The sequence below is a fragment of the Triticum aestivum genome, chromosome 6B (genome assembly GCF_018294505.1).
Source record: "Triticum aestivum cultivar Chinese Spring chromosome 6B, IWGSC CS RefSeq v2.1, whole genome shotgun sequence".
Lineage (NCBI taxonomy): Eukaryota > Viridiplantae > Streptophyta > Magnoliopsida > Poales > Poaceae > Triticum > Triticum aestivum.
The window spans coordinates 22115227-22140083 of record NC_057810.1 but is presented as its reverse complement, the minus strand read 5'-3'; the positions used below and the strand labels follow the sequence as shown (position 1 = coordinate 22140083).

Sequence of the window (24857 nt, the reverse complement as noted above, 5' to 3'; positions counted from 1 at the left end):
GAACAACACAAATTATATAGAACAAATGTGCAGAAAAAGATATTTGCAGCAACAAAACATAAAACTGGGCAACAAGAATACATATATACACATAAAGTAACCTTTAAGCTACATAACGTGAAGAAAAATTAAACCGTTAGAACAACTGCCAAAACTTCCAACAGGATGCGAACTTCAAATTTACAGAACTGACAAGATGAAATTACAGTAGGATACACTTACAAAGTTGTACTAAATCAAAGACACTTATTTCGGGACGGAGGGAGTAGTAATCAGTACTTACATGGCCAGGGTCTAAAAGCAAAAGGTTATACCGGTCATGTGATTGCTTGCTATGTTCAGGTAGATCCTACAAATAAGAAGCCCTACACAGTCCTCTATGAAGCCAAATTTAGACCTATAAGAATAACTTTTCACTGGGAAAACCAAGTGCATGGGCCACATATTATATGATTAGTCCTGAATCAGTATTGGACAACGGGTTGCATCTTCTTTTCATGAAGTAACATAGAGAAACGAGTGCGAGCAGGATCTCTAGATCTGCACAACAAGTCCTTGGAATAGATATAGCTATCCTTCAGAGCAACATATCTCAACAAAGCGGATATTGTGGAACCTTTCTTTTTCAGCCAGGACAAGTTCGCGCTGGGCAGCTGTGATATACTCCCTCCTCCCCAAAATATAAAGTGTTGTTTGACCTTTCTGGTCTTCGTTGCATAACTTTGACTGTAATTTTCACATATTGTACGTCTATAAAATTAATATACAGCATATGAAATAACGTTGTTTTACAAGACAAATACGACGATGTCATTTATACATGTTCAATCCATATAATTTGATACATATTAATGGTTAAAGTCATGCATCAAAGACCATGCAAAGTCAATCACGCCTTATATTTTGAAAAATAGGGAATATATTTTTATCGTCGTTGGGCACAGACTTCGGTTCGTGCAGCAGAGGAGGGAGATGGTCTACTGCCAAGCTATGCGTGCATAACCAGACACCATGTTGCAACACAAACACCTGCACCGTGTATCTTGTCTCCGGGGTTACCTCTATCAACAGTTCAACTCATACAAGACAAGCCGTCGGCGCCGTCTTCTTCTTCTCTGGAGAGGATTGCCCAGTAAGCGTAGTAATTGTGGTCCTGTCGTTTTGGGCGTGGTGCCATGGCCACCATGCCTCTCTCGGGGCACAGCAGGCTGAGCACTCTCGTTGTGAATGCGCTTCCGTCCTCATGGTGCTCGGATCAACACGACTTGTGGTGAAGAAAGCGCCTGCAGACGGCGGCGGCGCGAACGAGCGTGGTGGGGAAGCCGACACGGAGGAGGATCTCGGCGAGGAGATCGTCGTCGTTGAGCACCTTGAATACCGTCGGCGTATCGTCCCTTGTTTGGGCTGGAGTTGGGTCTCCGTGGGGTTTGGGAAAGGGGATCGAGTGAGGCAGGTTTTTTTCTTTTTCTTTCAAATACCTGATTAACATTTTTTATATACATGATCAATATTTTTTTCAAATAGTAGTTCAATATTTTCAAATGCTTATCCAACATTTGTAGAATGTTTTGTGAAGAGTTGTATATATATAATATATTTTTAAGTATAAACAAAAGTACAAAATAAAATAAAAACGAAAATAGAAAAAGTAAAAAAAAAAACAGGAAAAAAAGAGGTTGTGGCCTCCCGCACTCATGGGCTAGCCCAGCTCGGGGGAGATACTATTTCCTTTGAACTCGCTGAAGGGGCGACCGACCTGGGCCAGCCCACGCGCGCAGCTCGTTTTTCTGCGTTTTTTTTGTTTTCTGTTTTAGCTTTTTGCTATATTTTTGTACTCTTCTTTATACTTTAAAATATTCTATATATACATACATATTACAAAAAACACTCCAAAAAACATTTGAAAAATATTGAACAAGTATTTGAAAAATGTTGAACGAGTATTCAAAAAATGTTGAACAAGTATTTGAAAATGTTTAGTAAGTATTGAAAAATATTGAACAAGCGTTCAGAAAATATTCAACATGTATACAAAATTTTCTGATCAATTATTAAAAAATTATGATTATTTTATCATGTATATAAAAATGTTAATCTAGCATTTTGAAAAAAGTATTGAACAAGTATTTAGAAATATTAATCAAGCATTCACGAAATGTTAAATGTGTATAGAGAAAATGTTGACCATGTATTAAATAAATGATGAAAAAAATTAGATCATGTATATAAAAATGCTAATCAAGCATTTGACAAAAAATATAGAACAAGTATTTCAAAAATGCTATTCAAGCATTTGCAAAAAATGTTAATCAAGCATTTGGGAAATGTTAAATGTGTATAAAAAATGTTGAAAATATATTAAATAAATGGTGAAAAAAATTAATCATGTGTATAAAAAATGTTAATCAACCATTTGAAACCATTTGAAATAAAATTTTGAAGAAGTGTTAGAAAAATATTAATTAAGCATTTGGAAAATGTTAAATGTGTTGAAAAAATGTTGTCGATGTATTCAAAACATATTATTATTTTTATTTGAAAACTCTTAATCAAGCTTTTAAAAAAATTTAAAAATGAATCAGTAAAATATTGCCCACGTATTAAAAAATGTTAAAAATGTAGAGGAAAATGTTGACTATATATTCGGTAAAAGTTAATCTTGTGTTTGAAAAATATTTAAACTGACGATGTATTACAAAAATGTATCATTTGTATTGGAAAAATGTTAGACGTGTAAACAATGTTGTTTAACATATACAAAAACTGTAACCCCCTCCATTCCTATATGTAAGTATTTTTAGACATTCCACTATAAACTACATACGGATGTATATAGACATATTTTACAGTGTAGATTCTCTCATTTTTGTTCCGTATGTAGTCTTTTATTGGAATCTCTAAAAAGGCTTATATTTAGGAATGGAGGGAGTAGAATAATAATCAATAGAAGAAAGAAAACCGAAAATTGAAAAATGTGAAAAAATAAATAAAAACAAAGATAAAAACAAAGAAACAAAATGCAAAAAAGAATGAAAAAAATGGACAAGAAAAAAGATCCCGAAGAAAACCGCTCCAGTAGCCTCAAGTAGGACCCACCCTACTCCTCGTATTTCTGAGCCTGGCCTGGCAGTTAATGCCCATTGAAGCACAACTGCATAAAAAGAAAAGTATAAACTGCTCTAAAAAAACAATGTATAAAATGCAGCAACTAATAATTTTTTTTCATGGTAATACGTGTCTCGTTCATATCATAAAGAACAAAGTACAAGTCATGTAAAGACCGACATGACAAAACTGAAAAGATAACAGAACATCTCTGAGCTTGACACCAACGCCCGTCACCTGCCTCCGGCACCACCACAGCAGCCACCGAAGAAAAGAATGACGAATCATCTCCTGACCTGAGCTCGACGCGGCTCCATCGCTGGTATGCAGCTTTACGGACCTCCAAGGTGGCTCACCAAAAGTGAAACCCTTACCGTTGAACGAATCAGACCGGGGCAACACTCCGGACACGCCATCGAACTCCAGATCTAGCAACCCACCATGACTAAAACGCCGAAGGAGAAAACCATATCTGCCATCCACCAACCACGAGCCCAGCACATGCTCCGTCTTCCAGATGTCGTCGATGCAGACCACAATCTGCATCCGCTCCTGGACTACCTCCCAAGCTTCACGCCGACGCTGGAGCCAACGCCGTCGCAACGGCGGAGCCCGAGGACACAGGTCCACCACGAGGATGCCGCCGCCGCCACGCCATCCTTGCTTGAACAGACTGGTTTCCAAATCCATCCCCAACCATAGGACCGATGGCCTCGTCAGGGAAGGATCCGGAGAATCTTTATTCAGCGTTGTCATCGTCGCCGCCAAAGCAAAGACGATGAACAACCTAAAAACCTAGACTACGAGAGAGTAAAAACGATCCACACGCGTGGATCTGGCGACCCCCCTCACCACCGACGACCGAGGTCGCCGGTGGAGGGGAGCCGCCGGAGAGCGGCGTTGGAAGAGCGGCTAGGGTTCCAGCCGCCAGGGACGAGAGGAAAACAGGGACGAGAGGAAAAACAGCAACTAATAATCTGAATGTGCTGTGCGTACGGCGATTTGCCATCCTATGTGTGTACAACACACATATTGAGCATGCAGATTCAGAACGAGAAAAAAATCAACGAACCGTGTTTATCGTCATACAAGGATCGGACAGATTTTGTCGTATTTAAATGTAATAATATGAAAATCCAACAAACAATTTTTTGGGTTGATAATATTATTTAAGAGAATAGTGCGCTCCGTGAGATCCCGCAGCTCGCTTCATGCAATGAATACAGACCCCAAGAGCCCAAAGGATAGCGGCGCAACAAATTCCAATGGATGTGCAAAAACATGTGTTTAAAACCAACACGAGACTGTCACTGTTACATCCCAAACAAATTGTGTTGGAGATACAGCAGGTGATGGGAGCTATATATAGGGCTAGCCGAATCATCGCTCTAATTTTTTGCACGAACTGCAGCAAGCCACATTGAAGCAGAGCTTCTTTGTAGAGGCGCCAAGGGACCCTGTGTAATATACATCGAAGAACAAGTTGATCGACGGCCAGCTGAACAATCCGGAGCAAGAGGGGAGCTAGGGCATCCCTTTGAGCACCAGGGAGGTTGCCACGGAGCCATCAGAAGTGACAAGAAACCGCCTTGAGACAGAACACCAATGCAACAGATCACCAGCAGATTCATAATACATGGACAAAAGCTCTTTTTTTCGTGTAGATCGTCGATTCTGATCCACCTACTCTGTTGTTTGATGAGTGGATCGACATCAGCAAGGATTCAGATTACAAAACTGTATATAGCGTAAAGATATAAGCATGTGAAAGAAGACAGACGTGATGATTACCCGTTGCACATACGAGCGTTCTAGAACCTGATCAGGATACTGTCAATAGTCTTGAGCTGCTCTGTTTCTTCTGAACTAGCAATTCCAGGATCCACGTAGCACAACTGAAAACACGAAAGGCGCAAGATACGGCATATAAAAATGTATTAAACTTTGTCAAGCGTCTAAAATTCATATTTTCACCAGCTATTGATGTACCTGATATTGTGGTTTCCTGAGGGTGTGAACACCTCTTTTCAACAGCCTCGGCCATCCTTTTTTGGTTGTAAGAGACCTCTCTAAATCAGCGGTTCTCTGTAAGAATTAAAGAAAAAATATATTATATTTCTGTATTTCACAGAGAGAGATGTAATATTACTTTTACGGAGTAAAAATAGTTCAAACAAATTAATGCTTTTATGAAGAAAAAAAAATGTTGAAGGGTTCAGGATCAATCTCATCAGTCATCCTCTCGAACAGCATAAATTATATTGAACAAATGTGCAGAAAAAATATTTACAGTTGTAGAACAGAAAACTGGGCACCAGAATGCCTATATATACACATAATGGAGCCTTTAAGCTACATTATTTGGAAAAAAAATTCAACCAGTAAAACAACTGCCAAAACTTCCAATTGGATGGGAAGTTCAAAATAAGAGAACTAATAATAGGAATATAGGATACACTCATATAAGAAATAATAATCAATACTTACATGGCCAGGGTCTAATACCAAAAGGTTATATCGGTCTTGAGATCCACGATTACCCTTTTGCTTTTGAATCCCAACTATAGTCCTCGAATGACCTTGATGTTGGAAATACAATGGGCTGTGAAGGGCACCTAATTAGTCAGTTTAGAACAATCTTCGCAATTAACAAATTTGCATGCTTTCGCAAAACTTCAGGCATACAGATGGTGGGATAGGACATTCCATAAACAAGATATAGAGATTCTCTTACGTTTTATCGCTGATGATGACATTCTTTGAATTGTGTAACACATCAGCACGCTTGCTTGAAAAGTAGTTCCATACCCAGTCGACAAGGACCTGCTGGCCTCTCATGTTCTCAGCATCCTCTTGACTAAGTTCACAAGTCGATGATCTTGGAGGAGGATTAGTCTTGATCAAATACTTATCCATGGGCCCACATACTCGTTTCCCGCTCTTACCTTGCAGGCTCGATGATTCTGTGCTATCAAAATCTACAATCCTTGCACGCACACCAAAAGAGCGCAAGAGGGTAACACATTCTGATGCCCCTATCCACTTCTTGACACCATAAATTTTGCCATCGAAATGACTTGCACCAACAGCATCAAAACCTTTATCCCAAGCGATCTCAAGCCATCTCTGAAGTGAAGGGATGTCAGGAACAAACCCACAGCCACCAAACAGAACCTCTCTCGTTTCTGCTCTTTGCTTCAACAAATGAGAGCTCATGATCTGGATATTTCTCCACCCACATCCCCATCCCTTGTCTTCGGCTGAAAGACTCTGATGATGGTCAACATAGCCTGATATTATACTTGTCGACGAACCGCCTTCAGATTCAAGGCAGCTCCTCAACAAGTTCATAACGCCAGCTTCAATTCGTTGAATTTCGCTTCTAACCTGTGCTCCGACCAAGCAAGAAATTTGTTCATACAGTACATTTTCATAAGGAGATGGGCCTCTGATGATGCTTGATGAGGCCCCTTGAGCAAGAGAATCGTCATTAGGGAACGGACGCTTGCTATGTTGAGGTACATCCTGCAAATAAAACTGTCTGTGGGTATATTTTCCACAAGAAAACATGAAAAGGGTAAAAAGCCCTACAGTCCTCTATGAAGCAAAATTCAGACCTATCAGAACAACCTTTCACTAGTACAAGCGTATCCAATGAATTGACTAGCAATAGGAAAAAAAAAGATATAACAGCAAGTACATGTGCCACATATTATATGAGCAATCCTGAATTAGTAATGAACAATGGGTTACATCTACTTTTCTTACAGTAATAAGATAGAGAAACGACTGCGAGCAAGATCTTACCACGACATTACTAGTGCTCAATTCTGCAGCCATGGCTAACTGCGCCAACTCCATGTCCCTCTGAACCTCATCATCATCGAAGTGGCTGTTCGCGTGCCTAGAACAGTGACCGGCAACAACATCAGCCAAGGCAGTAAAATTATAGGTTCAGCATCATGTATAGTGTACTGAAGAAAAGGGGGAGCTCCATCCGTCCAACCGGAGGACACAAGAATCGGCCATTACCGTTCGAGCTCGGCCGTCAGGACTTGGTGGCCGCAGATGGGGCACGACGAGATCATCTCCGCATCAATCAAGAATTATCGCTGTTCCTGCAGAGCGCACAGGAGGCGAAATCTTGTATAAGGACAGAACTATGATGGGAATCCGATGCACCCACGGCGCCGCTGCCCGTCAATCGTGGTGGTGTGACTGGAATCAAGACATCGGATTGCGAGGTAGAAGATCGTGCTGGAGGCGTACCAGCCGGAGAAGATGGGAGGCGGCGGGCTGCTCCGGCCTGCGGCGGGGGAGGGGAGGGGACTGGAGGCGGGTCGAGGCGCCTGGCGAGCCGCGCAGGGCGAAGGGGACAGGAGGCGCGGCGAGGGGCGGAGGAGGCGGACAGGGGCGAGCACGTACCGTCGTCGTCGTCGTCGGCGGCGGCGGCGGGGGGGGGGGGGGGGGGGGGGGGGGGACACTGCGGATTAAAAATAAGGAACAGGAGGAAGGGAGTATGGGCTCTTGGCCCGTGAAGGCTCTATGGACACTGCGGATTTATTATTTTCTATTTAACAGTTTTAGATAAAGCACATCTAGATTTTACTTTAAAACATGAATTTGTTTTCAAACACATGCTGTGAATTGTTTTGCTAATAATTTTTCAAACATAGATTTTAATATATTATTGTAAAGGCATGAAGCATTTTATAAAACTATGCGGACATTTTTCTACACTGTATTAATCTTTTTTCTTAAATGTCACCAACATATTGTTTGAAAAATGTAAAAAAAACAATTATGTACCTACATTTTTTTAACTTCAAAAACATTTTTTAACATTGTATAAAAAATTTCTTAAAATGCCATGTTCATGTTTTTTTGAATCACATGAATAATTTTTAAATGTCACGCGCCCACTGACAACCCTGCCCATCACATATGTGCCCCCTCGTCCACTTTCCTTCCGAGATCTACCATGACCATCTCTTCCCCATCCTCACCATTGGTCACCACACGGCAACAACAAAGTGAAATGGAGCCTTCGGCGAGGAGCTCAACGACCGAGGTAGAGGCAGAGGGGAGAAGGAGCTCGACTGACGCCGTGGAGGTGGGGGTGCTGCTCGTGCTCAGGGTAATACCTAATCTATTCCACTTAACAAAAAACAGATCTTATTTTTTGGAAAACTAGTATAGTATCTAACTATTATTACTACAAAGCTCGCTCCATCTCCACGTGTGCGACCTAGTCTCACTTCACGCACACGTCCCAAGTTAATAATTCGTCACGCGATTGTTCGTCTCCTCAACATATGAACAATGTCTTTTAATTCCATTTCTTTTCTCAAGGTGGACAATAGCGATCACGATTTCCCCCTCTCAACCACTTCAATTCACACCAGCATGTCAACCTTCTTCGAGAACCACACTGGGGGCTCGATTGCCATAAGCTGAAAGATGACAATGGCAGATAGCATGGTGCACACCAGCTCTACCCTGCTCGGCATGCAGAGCAATATGTCCGCTTCCCGGGCACTAAGGCGCTTGGCGAGATTGTCGATTGCCGCCTGCTAGTCCTCCCAGCGAAGACGGCGGTCCAATAGGGAGTATGCCGAGATAGGTGATCGGGAACACGGCTACGGGACAGCAAGATCCTTCGACAACGTCATGGATCATGGTCGCCAATACGTTAATGGGAATGGCGACGCTCTTGCCCCAGTTGGCAAGAGCCCCGTGGCAGCACGAAATAGTTGGAGGAGCTCCATGATGGACTGCTATTCAATGATCTCTGGTTTGAGAAAGAAAACAAAGTCCACCATCATTGCCAAGGCATCCATGGCGATGACGAATAATAGGAGCGCGGCGGATTCCCCTATACCACAATCCTCTGATGTTGACGATCGGCTCAATTAGATCCCCGTTTACAAGGGCACAATTGGAGGCCGTTCCCAACAGACCCGTGATCCAGATGGCCCGGCCCACTTATCCCAAAGCCCCTTTGCTACAGCAACTGTATGATGGATTCCCAAGAGGCACTAACGCAGGCATTGTCAATATTGACTTTGAGGAGCAACGTCGGCCAATTGCGCTGCAAAACCGCCAACACACAACAATCCATGCATCAGCTCGCTAGAGGACATGTAAAATCAGTGTGCAGGAAATGAAACACAGGGAGAATGAAAATGATCTTGCCGCTTGGGAAGAGAAGAGCTCACATCAATCAATCAGCGTGAGGCTAGAAGAAGAAGCGTCTTTCACTGTCGGGGACGGGCGAGGTCAGGCCGCCGGCGCCCCCTCCTTGATTTATCTCGGTAGGGCTGAACTGCATTTTTTTTAGAAAAGCTGAAGTATTCGAGTGGAAGTCGGTGGCTGGTTTTGGGAAGCTTCTAGACCTTTTTTTCCTTGGCCTTTTTTGTTCTCTTTTATTCAGTTTTTTCTTATTTTCCCCTTTTTCGTTTTTCATATTTCCACTTATTTCTCAAAATGCATGAACTCCTTTCAAACTCAATAACTTTTTTCAAATTCGTGAATGTTTTTCAAAATTGTTTTTCTAAATCATGGACGTTTTCCAAAACCGTGTTTTTTTTCACATTTGTGAAGTTTTCGCCTAAAATTCATGAACATTTTTCAGTTTTTACTTTCCATAAATCCATGAACTTTTTCAAAGTTCGTGGACCTTTTCCAAATTCATGATTTTTTTGTCCGTGACCTTTTTCAAATTTGTGAACTTTTATAAAATGCATGAACTTTAAAAAAATCGTGTTTCTTTTCCCAAATCTAAACTTTTCTCAAATCTATAAACCGTTTATTAAACTTTTTTATGAAACCTTGTCAGAGGGCGGGGAGCTTCCGCATTGCATACTGAAGAAGAGAGTTGGTCCAATTAATTAAGGTAACCGACCCAAAAATCATAAATAACTAACAAAAATCACGCACGCAACTGCTGATTCAGCATCATCTTCAGATTTTATTGTATGGAATGCCATGTTTCATGGGAGAAGCAGATATTGAGAAATTTGCAGGTGCTTCACAATGTATATTGCTAGAAGAAAGCTATGAGCTTGAGATTAGCCACCGGGAGTATATAGCAGTGGCGGCTTGGATTATCAGTAGCCCTGTGAAGGAGAGGGGCAGGTTTCGATGAAGGTTGAGAGTGATGTACAACAAATTGCAGCAGATTCATGGGCTCCATCATTGAGCAGGTTGACTCAATCAGGTTTGCAGCCATCTGCATAGCACCTACCTAAAGTGGCAGCATGCATATGATTTGGGAGAAAAAACAATTTGGGGCAAACAACAGAGTTGATGTTGTCATCTTCTCTCTCTCTCTTTCTCTCTCTCTCTCTCTATCTATCTATCTCTATCTCTCTCTCTCTCCCCAGTCTTCCCCCATTTCTTGCTTCCCAGATACAATAGAGTAGACAGCAAGCACAAATCATGAGACAAGACTAGGGCTATCAGAGGTAATAACAAGGGGAAGAAAATCATGCAGAAGATATATCATGATAATCAAGCATAATAATAATAGGTCTTAAACTCCAGAAAGGATCGAAACCAGGTAGGTAGCTCTAGATATTGAAAGCAGGTGCTCATAACTTTCCAGGTTGTCACATGTCATCCATCACAACTAAGGAGAAACTTTGGATGCATTTATTCTCAACTCATCTACGATGGAGCTCCAGTTTATTGGTAGTGCAGATAGCTAGTGTCCATCCATATCCTTAATCTTGAGCCTGAGCATGGCATTTCTGTTCCAAACAAAATGGGAAAGCACAAAGGATCAGGGATGAAGACGATTAAGCACAAGTGGAACAAGACAAATTGACAAGGCAAGTAATTGTGCAACAACATTCAAATGTTATGTGTCACTCAAAATGCGGAATGATATAATTGACCAAGCAATGATGACTAGATGCTTCCATACCCCAAACGTGGTGTATTTTTCCTTCTACATCGTGAAAAGTAAAGAAACAATAGTCGATGAGGGTAAAAGTCACCAAGGGGGAGTTTTTAGACTGGATTGTAGACTTGACATGTAGGGCGAAAATATCATGGTGGTATATCTAAATTGAAAAACATTCAACAACACAAGTGTGCCGGTGTAAACTATGATCCAGAACTGATAGGTGTGTATTATTGCATGCTTAAATAGACATACATGGAAATTTTATACCATGACACTACCATATCCTTTCTCGCAAAAAGAAAAACTACAGTATTCTAAAAAACTACAAGTATCTACATCCAGAGTAACATGAGTGAGGTTCACCGTTCAAGGACAGCTTACTGGTGATAAGAATTCATATAATGTGATATCAATATATGAGAAATGAAGAAGATGTAATACATCAACTTCCATTCTTCAGCTGCTAATCCCTCCCTCTAATATCCCGAATATATAACCCAAGACAACAACAATAGTCATGACCACATAGACAAAAAACCAACTGTAGCATTTATAAATCATGCTACAAGTACAAAAAACATCTCAATTGTTGCTTATTAGTCTTCCTAAAATGGCCCGAGGAATCAATTATGTACCTACCGCCGTTCCATGAATGTACTACACCATGACTGTTGATGAACCATTAACTAAAATAATAGAGGACCAATAGTTTGGCAATGCCATTCATTCCGCAACTACACCGGATATTTTTCGTGTATTGATCTAAGCTACAGATTTTAGCTTTAAAGCACACAACAAGACAAATCAACATAATAGAAAATAGATTGATAGAGTGTACAATTCAAAAACATTATAACCTCAACAAGACAATATATTATATGAGGGCTAAAAACAAACCTTGTAGGATCATCCTTGAGTGCATGAAATACGGGAGGCCATATCATCATAAGAGGATGGATTTCACAGAAAAATTTATCACCGTCTTCCTTCTCATACACCTTATGCATTGTTCTGCGCTTGATGTCCAAGAGGAATGTGCATCGACCCATGTCCAAGAACACAAACTCAGCATTGTCTCCTGCCTGGTTTATTAGGAGAGAAGCATTGCCATCTGACACACTCAAATCAACAAACATCTCACGCAGATAAATGGTGTCCATCAGCAACCATGTGTACCCGTTGTGGAGCCAGATGCGAAGTTGAAACTTCTTGACAACGATTAGATATACACCAGCAACATCATCGGCCTGTGACAATATAGTGTTTCTCTCACCATACTCCATCCCTTCTGGGAGCTCAATTATGGAGAAACTTGAGGCCACCAAATCCAAGACAATGATGTTGCTCCAGCCAGCTGGCACATAGATTTTATTGTTGGATAACACAGATTTAAGTACTGACCATGGACGAGGGGGCTGTTGTATGATCAAGCTATGATTCATGCGCCATATGCCATGTTTCAAGATATATATGTACAGCCTGTGTTTTCCGTCCCTTGTTTGGTGCATCAACACATACAAGTAAGACAAGTCATCGCCTTCTTCTTTGGGCAGGATTCTAGAGTAAGCAGTGCCGTCGAATAAGTACTGAGATTGGGGGCGTGGAAACGGTGGGAGGATGTCCATGCCTCTCTCAGGACACACCACTTTGTGCACTGCAAACGTGGTTCCAATTTTATCATGCTGCCTAATGAGGACGTTGCCATTCCGGCAACCAAGGATGTAGGTTGGTACCGACGGTACTCTCTGATAGGTGCCAAAGCTAGAGGTTGCGCGTTGGATGACAGCTGTGAGTTCACGGGGCTGAGGCAGTATTGGGATGAAGTTTGGGGTGCTCTCACCTTTGTTGATGTAGAAGCCAAGAAGGCGGGGCGGGTGGATCTCACGAAATCGACGGAGGAAGGCGCGGTCGGAGACATGGGCGAGCCAGCGTGTGCATACGGGGGCGGAGTTGAGAAGGGTGGTGGTGAAGACGGTGCGGAGGAGGATCTCAGTGAGGAGGTCGTCGTCCTCGAGCACCTTGGATACCGCCGCCATTGATGTTGGGGAATGCTGGTCAAACTGGGGTTAGGGGAGAAGAAGTGCAGGTCGATGCCAGGGACGGGTGAGGTGAAGTCGCCGACGAAATTGCGACACTCATCCTTTAATTGCTTACGTTTCAGGTAAGTGAAGAAACGGCTTCTGGCACCTACCCCGAAAATAAATGACCAGCCAGCCTGGCCATTTAAACCAAAAATGGTAACTGTCGCAGTGTGCAGCAACTGTGGGCCACCTGTTTTTTCTTCCTTTTTATTGTGGTGGCGTGCGTTGCTTGCCTTTGTGATCCCCACATTGGCCCACTACGGTCACCGTTCAAGTGCTGACCCATTCCAAGCTGCTCATGACATGACCGTGCTCCCCTTCAAACAAAAAGAGCACACATTGTTATGATATTTTTATGTGTTAATTACCGGTGGCCATGGACAATTTGCAAAGTAAAACAGATGACCATGGAAGTATTAAAAAAACTTATGTGTTTTATTTTCTAATGCAAAAGTTTATTATTTCTTAATGGAAAGTTTATATTTTTTTAGTAGGAAGTATGGTCACTAATAACCCACAAGTATAGGAAATCAATTATAGCCTCTTTCGATAAGTAAGAGTGTCGAACCCAACGAGGAGCTAAAGGTAGAACAAACATTCCCTCAAGTTCTAGCTATCAACCAGCGATACAACTCTACGCACGCTTGATGTTTGCTTTACCTAAAACAAGTATGAAACTAATTTGCGATAATAAAACTACAAGTACTTTGCGAGAATAAAACTAAGAATAAATTGCAAGGTAACAAAAGTAGATAGCTTTTGTCAACAAGAAAGTCATTTGTCCCTAGGAAATCGATAAGTACAAGTAATCATTATTGTAATTTTATATGAGGGAGAGGCATGCGCTAACATACTTTCTCTACTTGGATCATATGCACTTATGATTGGAACTCTAGCAAGCATCCGCAACTACTAAACATCATTAAGGTCGTGAAACCTAACCATAGCATTAAGTATCAAGTCCTCTTTACTCCCACATACGCCATACCCCACCTACTCGGGTTTAAGTTTCTGTCGCTCTCGCAACCCACCGTAAGTGAACCATGAACATACTGCAACACCCTACAACGGGGAACCCTCACGTTTGCGCGAGACGGAGGGCACCGTAGGACAGCACCATAAATAAAATATACAATCATACCAACCAAGATCACGATTAACCCATAAGAAAAAAATGGATCTACTCAAACATCATAGGATAATCATAGATCATTGGGAAATAATATATGGAGTTGAGCATCTTTCCCTCCCTTTTCTTCCTTATTTCTATGACCTTGTTTCTCTTTCCTTCTTTTTATTTCTCATGTAATTGGCCTCATGTCATCCTTCCTCAATTAACCCAAGGCTGCTTGGTGATGTAGTAAAACTCATAGGCCTATATAAATTAGTGCACTTTAATTGAAAGGGGCAAGGTGGGACTAATTAGTTTGACAACGAAAATCGTTTCTTTTTCTAGACCAGGCCCAGCTCGGCCCATGCGAAGGACAAATAGATCAGGAACAAAAGGAGCAATTGAGATAGGCGCGTGGCCCAGGCTTTGAGAGTTGCATAGAAAGAATAAAAAGTTTCTTTCCAATGCAAGAAACATCAAGCGGTTGAGTTGGCTAGCGGCTACGTGCTCTTTCCTAGACAACCTGAGTACGAATCCACACATTAACAATTTTTTTTGGCATTCCGATGATGACCAGGAGGTACAAAACTTAAATCTGGAGCGCGGATTAATTGCCCAGAACTTTAGGGGGCTTTGTGTAAAAAAATGACGGTGAACCCGACAGACTCAATCTGTGCTTTATTATTACTAGCAAAAAAGCCCGTGCATTGCAACGGGAAGAAAAAAATATATGCATGTACCCTCCCGCGAGGCTTGAGAATGAGACTCTCTTTTCTCAATGAAGTCAATGGAAAGTGTTTCGTGAGGTGAATGCATGATGCTTAGATCATAGCATGTTTAATAACATAAAAAAGCAAGGTCAATGGTAACTTATTCTGGATTTATTATGTGTTTTCTGAATTAGAAATATACAAAATACAGCAGGGCACCTGTAAATATCTGAACAATATATCACATTCGAAATAAAAAAGGACCACTGTTGAGAAAAATGTTTGCAAATTTAAAAGACAGACAATAAATCTCTATGCTCAACAGCCCTTTCAACTATCTCTTGTATAATTTGTACGTGTTGCGCATGCCTGCGTCTGCGAGGAGCAGTATTCATGCCCTCCTTATGTTTAATATTTAGCTCACACCTCACACTTTGTTTGTTTATTGACGAAGGGGCTTGTTGATTGTCTATTTGGTGAGGTATATAAACTGATGAGATTTCATAGAGAATAGCAAGGTGGGATTATTATTAATTTAAAAGCAAATCAAACTATTATTGCATCCTTTGGAATGAACTTGAGGGTGAGGGCGTGGGTTAGATTCTACATAGGAGCAAATAATTTCTGGCAGGCCCATCAGGACATAACTTGGCTCACTGGGATAGAATAGGCCGAGGCCCAAATAACTGATCTTTGTGAACAATAAAATCCAAATAAAAACAACATGTTCTATGAGAATAAAGTGCGCCCAACAGGAGGTCCTGGGTTCGACTCCAGGTTGAAAACCTTTTTTTGATTTACATGCCAAAGAAAAAAAAACTATCTGCGGGAAAAAAAGAGGATGACGGTGAACCCAAGGACTCAATCCGCACTTTATTATTAGGGATAGATTAGGGAAAGATAGCAAAAGGGCCCGTGCGTTGCAACGGGAGAAACAAATCTTGCATGTCCTAGTTTGTGTTTCTACTTGAATGGCACATATTATGACTGAAATATGAATGTCACATAATGCGGATCAAAAAGAGCAATCCTCTTTAGTACCAACTTCAACTTTGCACATTTTTTCAACTTGTAATGTAGTGCAATCATGTGTCCTGAAGGAATAGCTTCAAAATGAGAAATAGCTAGCACAGACCCGAAATCATCTGATCGTCGGCCGCTCTACATTAGCTCATTGTTACTTCATTTGTACACTTCTTGTGCTCTTTGTTCTTTTATGTCCCATCGCAAGCGCTCACTCAACACAAGAGATGAGAGAGATACAGTAGTAGTATTCACAAGAGAATGGATTCAGCAACTGATGGTTACTCAACACAGTACGTTATAGCTTTCCATCTTTAACTGGAGCACCAGAGTGTATGCAAACAAGCAAGCTTTGGTTTGTAACCTACAGAAGACCATTTTATTAAACCTGCGAAAGAGAATTTAGTCTGTATGGGCATCTTCCTTTTGCACATATTGTCGGAATATCATTCAAAGAAATAGCTGGCACAGACCTGAAAGAGATACATACATACATTTTTTCTGAATATTAGTACAATAGATAGTCCTGGGGTACCATTTCTTTCTCAATCAGCATGATTACCTGACAAGATCACAAATCTGTATTGCTGAAATTTCATGACAATAGAGAGGGGAATCGAAAAAAGAACTGCCAAATAAAGAGCTGAAGAAGCCCATCTCATCACCATATACCACCAGCTGTTTGTCTTGGTGGATGAAACAAACTAATACCCTGAATGAAATTTTCCTTTGGCCATGGTGAACATTATATTTTGATAACCTAGTACCACGAGACAATATCGTTTTGGAATATACAAGTAATTGGTTTGAACTATAAAACAAACGCTGAGTTCCTCTGAATTCTGAAGTGAAAAGCAAACTTATTGTATTAGCTACACCTAGCTAGCTGCACATTGTTGCATCATAGTAAGAATGCCATGCTTATGACCGTTATCAAACTTATTATTGTGAAAGCAACAATATTCCAGAAGAAACTGCCATGGTTGTGTACATTATCAAAAACACAAAAATAAAATACATCTAGTAAAAATGCCTACTGTTTCTCAAAGACATACCAAACTAACTATTAGATAAATAGCAAACCGTGCAAGATCTGTTCAATGAAACCAGCTATTAGTTTTCTGTAAAAATCTGATTATTGTGGAGAAAGTGAGCACCAATATTTATCATCTACTGCAGACTGGTAACCAAGAAAAAAGAAGAGCTTGAAATTCAAATCATTTGAGTACCTTGCACGCAATCTTGTTAAGCTTGTTCATTTGTGTGAATTGCACCATTATACCTGTGGATTATCTTGGGCCTCTCACTCTCTCCAATCCATGGATGATATGTGTGGTTAAATGAATTAGATCGAGACACTAATACACCGTGTGGTTGTCCCTATAAGCAGCTAGGCCGGCAATGGTTGCTGCATCTTGCTGCTCCTCATGGATTCTAATAACCCTTCCTGCCTCAGACACCTGCACATGTAGCTCAACAAAAATCAGAGAAGACGACAGAGAGCGGAGAGCAACACGATGACAGGAGGAGATGCGCTGTTCAGCCACCGAAGACAAAAATCAGAGATAAGCAATCCAATGTTGACCTAAATCCAAGCATGGATTCCGCTAATTAATTAATTTCCCTGCCGGCCATAAGCTCATGCATCTACATGGACCTGAGCTAGCTAGATCAATTTAATCAACTCTCTCGAGGGAACTTGCCAACGAGAATGGAATAAAATACAAATCGGTGGATTGCCACAGGCCTTAAAGATTTTTCCTCCGGATTTTTCTTCCATACGTAGACAAATAGATGATGTCACTTTTACTGCAAATCCTATAACCATAAGTAAAGTCAGTTGCAAATTAAAGATTAGCTACTACGCTTGGTAGAAGAAAATCGCAAGAGTTAACCTGTAGGCCCTCATAGGATTTAGCAACCATTGCAACAAAAATCAATTTGTCACCAATGAACTGCAGGTTGCCAGAGAACAAAGACCGTGATTTCAAGCCTCCTTGTCTACATACCTGAAAGCGTAGGACCGGCTGACGAAACACCGGCGAACTGCAGGATGCCGGCTTGTTTTTCGTCAAAGTCTGAGGATGCGAGCGCAGGTGGAGGAGACCATCCACTGGGGCAGGAATCGATAGAGAGGTGGCGGTGATGTTCACAGCGGGAGCCAGGCGGGCGGTTCCAACAGGTGGCGGGGAGGATTCCCGACGGCGCCGTGGTAGCAGGGGCTGGGGGAGCCGGCAATGGCCGCAGCGTGGAGTGTCGCTGGCGGTGGAAGGCTGTGAGGGTGGGGACTTGGGGTAGTGGTAGGGGCGGGGTTGGCGGCGCGCGGCAGCGGGGCGGATACCGGCGGTGGGGCGTGGCAGGAGTGGCGGAGCGCTAGAGGTGGGAAGATGGGATTGGATCGTGGGTCGTGCGGCTGTGAGTTTTTTTTCTGTCGCTCGAACGGTTTGGGTTGACTTTGATCAATTGGACTGCGGGTTGGTTCACATAAACACCAGGGTTGTTTTTGTAAAACTGCCACGACGGTGAATCCGACAGCCTCAATCTGTGCTTTAGGAGTTCATTCACTTGCACCACTCGTGCCATAATAAACCTAGATTAACATGGATAAACCATAGAACATTCAGATGGAAAGGTAAATGTATAGCGTCGGACGTACTACAGTCCGCCCTTGGCCACACCTCACTAATGGAGCCGGCCATAATGTCATTGCAAATCCTCGTATCAAGTACCCGTCTAATAGAATCAACATCCATCCATTTGGTAGAGACCAGAAGAAGAAACTATGAAGCATCTGCCCTGTTCCAATTCGACTCGTGCTTCTAATCCTCCTCTGATCTTCGTCGGACATAGACCAGTGGAATAGAGTCGCACCAGAGACCATGAGCAGGCCGAGCGATGTGGGAGGAGGGATCCCAATGCATACATAGACGGGGATGAGCAACGGACCAAGCGGCGGTGGGTGCAGCAGGTGGCAGGATTGAGGAAAGAGTCAATCTCTATCAGAACTAGTAGAATGCCTGTGCGTTGCTATGGGCTACAATGCGGATAAATGAATCAAACAGATGATTAATGTCATCTCCAAAGTCAAAACTCATTTATTTTTCATATGTTTGGATGTGCTCACACATCAAACCCCGCGCCGCACAGGCTTCCCAAAATCGTCTGGGCAATCCAGCTGATATGTGAGGGAGAAATGTGGTTGTCCGCACTATCCGCCCTGTTAACTCCAACACACGGTCCCAACACAAAAACCAAACCCCATGGCCCACACTTCTCTTTTCCTGCCCGACCCTCCTCTTCCCGTTGGGTTTCCTACCGTAGTGGGACATTTCTCGATGGAGTCCTCTCCTTTAAAATCGGATGATGCTAACCTCACCATTGCCATAGCTTCCTCTATCTTTCACACTATATTTCCACATAGACTGCCAGGGAGGCCCCTGCCAACCACACCTCTCTCCATCCTACTCCTCTCCCTTGTATTCGTGTCAATCCGTCACCGCCATCAAGGGGTGTGTGCCGCCCATGACGCCCCCGAGCCAAGAAGGCAGAATGACGTGCATTACCATGAAATAAAAGTATGATGTCCATTGTTGGGCATGCAAGTCTATTATTAACTCTTGAAGCAACCAAATTCAAAAAAAAAAACTCTTGAAGCAACCAGCAATACATTTATCTTTCTATCCTAACCAAAAAACTGTACAATTTGGTGGGATAAAATGAACCACTCACTCATGCAATTTGCTACAAAACGATCTCTAATGAAATGCAATTTGCCACATTTTCAAAAGTAGGAAAATTATTCCACTCGAACAGCCGTAATTGAACAGACCAACCCCAACACCCATCCCGCTCATTCTCAACCCTCACTCATATCCCAAAATCTACTTCGTTGTGTTCTAAGTGAGCAAGTGATTGACACCGTCGTGGCAGGCCAGCAGCAAGGGACAAGGGCGGCAACTTCCTTCCTATCTTAGTGCTAGCAATCAACATGCACGTTTTTATAGAATTAAAATAAAAAAAGAAATTGCATGTATATCAAATTAATAATCAACCGCACTTATGTGAATTGGACACGGTGGAACACAGCCTTTGCCTTTGTTCCCCATGGTCACCGTTTGTCCAAGTAACGAACATGATGACATTTACTTAGTGAGTGACAAATCAAAAGAGAATACACAAAGGACTCTGCCATCAGACATGAGCCGTCAGACTTAGCAGCCACCGCGCCATTCTCAAATTGTTGTTCATATGCACAAGATGGAATTATTCCAGCAAAATGGCATGCATGTACGTGTTGTACAATGAAATGTAAGTATATCTGTGTATGGATAATGTAGCATACACATTTTGCACATAACTTTATTTTAAAGAAAATTCAGCCATGGAAATTGCTAAGCTACTGTCTATGTCTTGAATATACTGAAATTGACTTCACTGGATCTATGGCTTGAAGGTGGGCAGGATCTGCATGTTGATCCAACACACAAGAACATCACGTGCTCGCAGTGTAACCCAACTGACAAATCGTGAATATGCATATATGATGGATTGCATTATCTGAAGCACACATAGTCGGGGTTCTGGCCAAAGTGTTGCTTCCATACGTGATTGACACCCCAACCGCGCACACCTGTACCTGCACTACAAAAACATAGAAGCACACGAGCAGTTGGAGTGTGAAGGAGCCATGAGGAGGCCAACCGAGGTCACAGAAGCCGGCATGGCCACTTGCCATGGATGAAGATGAATTCTGTAACATCTCTCTTCACCTTTCAGAATCGTCAACCTAGGAAGGAATCACAAATGTATACACACACAAAAAAACTTCTTCCAATAGATCAGGGCCAACTCACTTGGAGCTCCACCACTGTGATGCTAGGCCAACAGCAAACGCTTGTCGATCCTAACATGTATCCTCACATTTATGTTGGGGAATGTAGTAATTCAAAAAAAATTCCTACAATCATGCAAGATCTATCTAGGAGATGCATAGCAACGAGACAGGAGAGTGTGTTCACGTACCCTCGTAGACCGAAAACGGAAGCGTTTAGTAACGCGGTTGATGTAGTCGAACGTCTTCACGATCCAACCGATCCAAGTACCGAACGTACGGCACCTCCGTGTTCAGCACAGGTTTAGCAGGATGACGTCCCTCGAGCTCTTGATCCAATAGAGGGTTGAGGGAAAGTTCCGTCAGCAGGACGGCGTGGCGACGGTGTTGATGATGTTATCGGCACAGGGCTTCGACTAAGCACTACGACGATATGACCGAGGTGTTAAATTGTGAGGGGGGCACCGCACACGGCTAAGAGATTGTCTGTTGTGCTTTGGGGTGCCCCCTGCCTCCGTATATAAAGGAGGGAGAGAGGAGGCCGGCGACCTAGGAGGGGCGCGCCAAAAGGGGGGAGTCCTACTAGGACTCCCTAGTCCTAGTAGGATTCCCCTTCCATTTCCTTTCCGGAATAGGAGAAGAGGGAAAGAGGTGGAGGAGAAGGAGGAAGGGGGGGGGGGCGCCCCCACCCCTAGTCCAATTCGGTTTGGGATAGGGGGGGGGGGGCGTGCGCCTCCACCTGGCCGCTGCCTCGTCTCTTCCAATAAGGCCCATGAAGGCCCATTAATCCCCCGGGGGGTTCCGGTAACCTCCCGGTACTCCGGAAAATGTCCGAATCACTTCGGAACCTTTCCGTTGTCCGAACATAACCTTCCAATATATCAATCTTTATCTCTCGACAATTTGGAGACTCCTCGTCATGTCCGTGATCTCATACGGGACTCCGAATAAACTTCGGTCATCAAAAACACGTAACTCTTAATACAAATCATCATCGAACGTTAAGCGGGTTCGAGAACTATGTAGACATGATTGAGACACATCTCCGATCAATAACCAATAGCGGAACCTGGATGCTCATATTGGCTCCTACATATTCTACGAAGATCTTTATCAGTCAAACCGCATATCAATATACGTTGTTCCCTTTGTCATCGGTATGTTACTTGCCCGAGATTTGATTGTCGGTATCTTCATACCAAGTTCAATATCGTTACCGTCTTTACTCGTTCTGTAATGCTTCATCCCGCAACTAACTCATTAGTCACATTGATTGCAAGGCTTATAGTGATGAGCATTACCGAGAGGGCCCAGAGATACCTCTCCGATACACGGAGTGACAAATCCTAATCTCGATCTATTCAACCCAACAAACACCTTCGAAGACACCTGTAGAGCATCTTTATAATCACCCAGTTACATTGTGACGTTTGATAGCACACAAGGTGTTCCTCCAGTATTAGGGAGTTGCATAATCTCATAGTCAGAGGAACATGTATAAGTCATGAAGAAAGCAGTAGCAATAAAACTGTAACGATCATAATGCTAAGCTAACGGATGGGTCTTGTCCATCGCATCATTATCCTAATGATGTGATCCCGCTCATCAAATGACAACACATGTCTATAGTTAGGAAACATAACCATCTTTGATTAACGATCTAGTCAAGTAGAGGCATACTAGGGACACTTTGTTTTGTCTATGTATTCACACATGTACTATGTTTCCGGTTAATACAATTCAAGCATGAATAATAAACATTTATCATGATATAAGCAAATACAAATAACGACTTTATTATTGCCTCTAGGGCATATTTCCTTCAATTTAGACAAAGCAAAACATAAAAGATGACTCGTAGTCGATCATCGTCATGAACAAAACAAGGTTCATCCACTTGGTGCTTGTCGATGATGATATCCATACGGGCCTCGAACAGCCTGCATGCCAGGTATTGTCCTCGTGGCCCTGACTGCAAATGATGTACCAACATACTCATTCTCAATCAAACCTTGCAACAGCATTGCTCGCTAGCATGCCAGACCCAGTCGAGGAAAGATAGGACCTGGATGGCATATATGTGGAATGAGATGTAGGAGAGTGGGTAGTTCCACACGGGCAAATGTATTGCTTCTTGGATCTGAAATACCCAGCCAGCAACATCATGATAACCTGAAGTAGCCATGGTTATTTAATTGTGGTTCATTTCAATATTTGTGCCCACTTGAAAGAATAACATGATGGAAACTTACATATAAGCAAACGGAGGTTAGGGTGCACTTGTAAGTCTCGAACAAGATGTATGCAGGAATCATCACAAGTGCTCCGTTCGCCAATAGGCACATAAAGATGGTGATTATAGGTACATAAGGAAGCTAAACTCATTCCTGAGGCCTAGTATGAAGTAGAAAATTAGCGACCACTAGATGGACACCAGAAATACGAAGGGAATATTGGCTAGGAAGTGGCCATAATGTTGCAATTATGCATTAAAGAAGAAGAAAAACCAACCTTGATCTCATCAGTATGAGAAGTCACTCCACAAACACTCAGAAGGACGACAAATGAAACAAAGACAAATATTGCAGAAATCCTAATCTGTCATTCCTGAGGCCTAGTATGAAGTAGAAAATTAGCGACCACGAAATGGACACCAGAAATACGAAGGGAATATTGGCTAGGAAGTGGCCATAATGTTGCAATTCTGCATAAACAAGAAGAAAAACCAACCTTGATCTTATCAGTATGAGCAGTCACTCCACAAACACTCAGAAGGACGACAAATGAAATAAAGACAAATATTGCAGAAATCCTAACCTGTCAGAACAATGCAACCTTTGAGTATAAAATTGTAAATACCATAAATTTACTTGAGAATAGAAATGTGCCGTAAATTAAAATGTAATACTGCAGTGAGCTAACCACTACATATGACAATGACTGACCAATGTCGATAAATATGGTGCCAATTGAGAGAGCAATAAGCATATACGATACAAGTTTGCTCCAGAAGTACTTCCAGTCTCTTCACACAATTAACAACGATCTCTAAGTGACAATCCCAATTCTTGCTACATCACTGGCTCTTCCTTTACTTTTCAAATAAGGACCTTCCTACATTACACCTTGTTTCGTTATGGTTTATGGATATTGCAGTGTCATATTTCCGCATAGAGGATGTCAATCTAACATAGTTGATTGTGGCATTCCTACTCTATGATTAGCGACAAGACAAATATGCAGTAGTTTAGTACCTTCTCAATCAATTTTTGCTATCGTTGATTCAACAAGGGAGCTTCAGCCAATGACTTGTACGTCGCTTTTAATGTCCGGATTGGCACATCAGTGTCCATGCTCACTTATGAGATATTCCTTGATCATCATGTTAATAACTACAAAGGTTTTTATGTCTCACAACTAACGAACATTTGGCCATCAAGTTGACTAAAATGGTTGGAGATAATATCAGAATTTATGTCATATCAAAGTCAAAAGATACCTGGAGATTTTTGCACATGGCTATGATTCTGTCGAAGTCGGTATGATTGCCCTTAGGAAGTGGTCAGATGGACTTTCCATGATTGGACATGGAAACCCAGCATTTGAGAAGTGCCATAACAGAACAAGGCCAAGTAAGGAGAGTCCAGAAAACCATAGGATGAGATATGGAAAACATGGCCATCTACAACAGGAATAAAGATGTAGCAATAAGGATCATACAAGAAAAGAGACACTGTTTTCATGGATATATAGTTTTTTAAAAGGGATATATATATATATATATATATGTGTGTGACCGCAGGACAATTGAATGGGCTGCAGTAATACAGATCATACAAGAAAGGATAAATTACTCTCATGAATTACCAACTCATGCGATATTTAGCTTGGACTCACCGTGTATCTAATGTTGAAAGAATTACCATAAATGACAATAATGTTGAATGGATTAGCAAAATAATTTAGTGATACTATAAACCTAGTGCCATTATAATGTAAACCATTACCGCTCATTCTCACCTTACTGACTCATAACGACCAAGCATAAAAACCACATGATCTGGGCATGGACAAAGACAAATACAAA

The 24857-nt window shown here is 42.0% G+C and overlaps 2 protein-coding genes and 1 long non-coding RNA gene across 6 annotated transcripts; all 3 read right to left on the bottom strand.

The window, feature by feature from the left end:
- Positions 1-4371: 4371 nt before the first annotated feature.
- LOC123135462 (zinc finger-containing ubiquitin peptidase 1) lies at positions 4372-7549 on the bottom strand. 2 transcript variants are annotated; one of them, XM_044554545.1, is made up of 8 exons: positions 7531-7549; positions 7138-7223; positions 6913-7009; positions 5840-6630; positions 5593-5707; positions 5095-5190; positions 4897-5000; positions 4372-4793 (listed from the first exon to the last, which is right to left on the bottom strand). In XM_044554545.1, exons 2-7 carry the CDS (start codon positions 7191-7193, stop codon positions 4917-4919), a joined length of 1239 nt encoding a protein of 412 aa, XP_044410480.1. In that variant the 5' UTR covers positions 7194-7223; positions 7531-7549; the 3' UTR covers positions 4372-4793; positions 4897-4916. The 2 variants fall into 2 exon arrangements, with proteins under 2 accessions (XP_044410480.1, XP_044410479.1); XM_044554544.1 differs by lacking the exon at positions 7531-7549 and adding an exon at positions 7375-7511.
- Positions 7550-10566: 3017 nt separating this feature from the next.
- Positions 10567-13105, bottom strand: LOC123135461 (uncharacterized). Its single transcript, XM_044554543.1, has 2 exons — positions 11912-13105; positions 10567-10856 (listed from the first exon to the last, which is right to left on the bottom strand). The coding sequence occupies exons 1-2, from the start codon at positions 13048-13050 to the stop codon at positions 10811-10813; spliced, it is 1185 nt and encodes a 394-aa protein (XP_044410478.1). The 5' UTR covers positions 13051-13105; the 3' UTR covers positions 10567-10810.
- A 2667-nt stretch (positions 13106-15772) lies between these two features.
- On the bottom strand, positions 15773-18359 carry LOC123135459 (uncharacterized). Of its 3 annotated transcripts, none has more exons than XR_006466010.1 (4): positions 17949-18359; positions 17169-17399; positions 16413-16501; positions 15773-16327 (listed from the first exon to the last, which is right to left on the bottom strand). It is a non-coding gene; the product is annotated as an uncharacterized lncRNA (long non-coding RNA). The 3 variants fall into 3 exon arrangements; XR_006466012.1 differs by having other exon boundaries at positions 16434-16501; XR_006466011.1 differs by having other exon boundaries at positions 16434-17399.
- Between the last annotated feature and the right edge of the window lie 6498 nt (positions 18360-24857).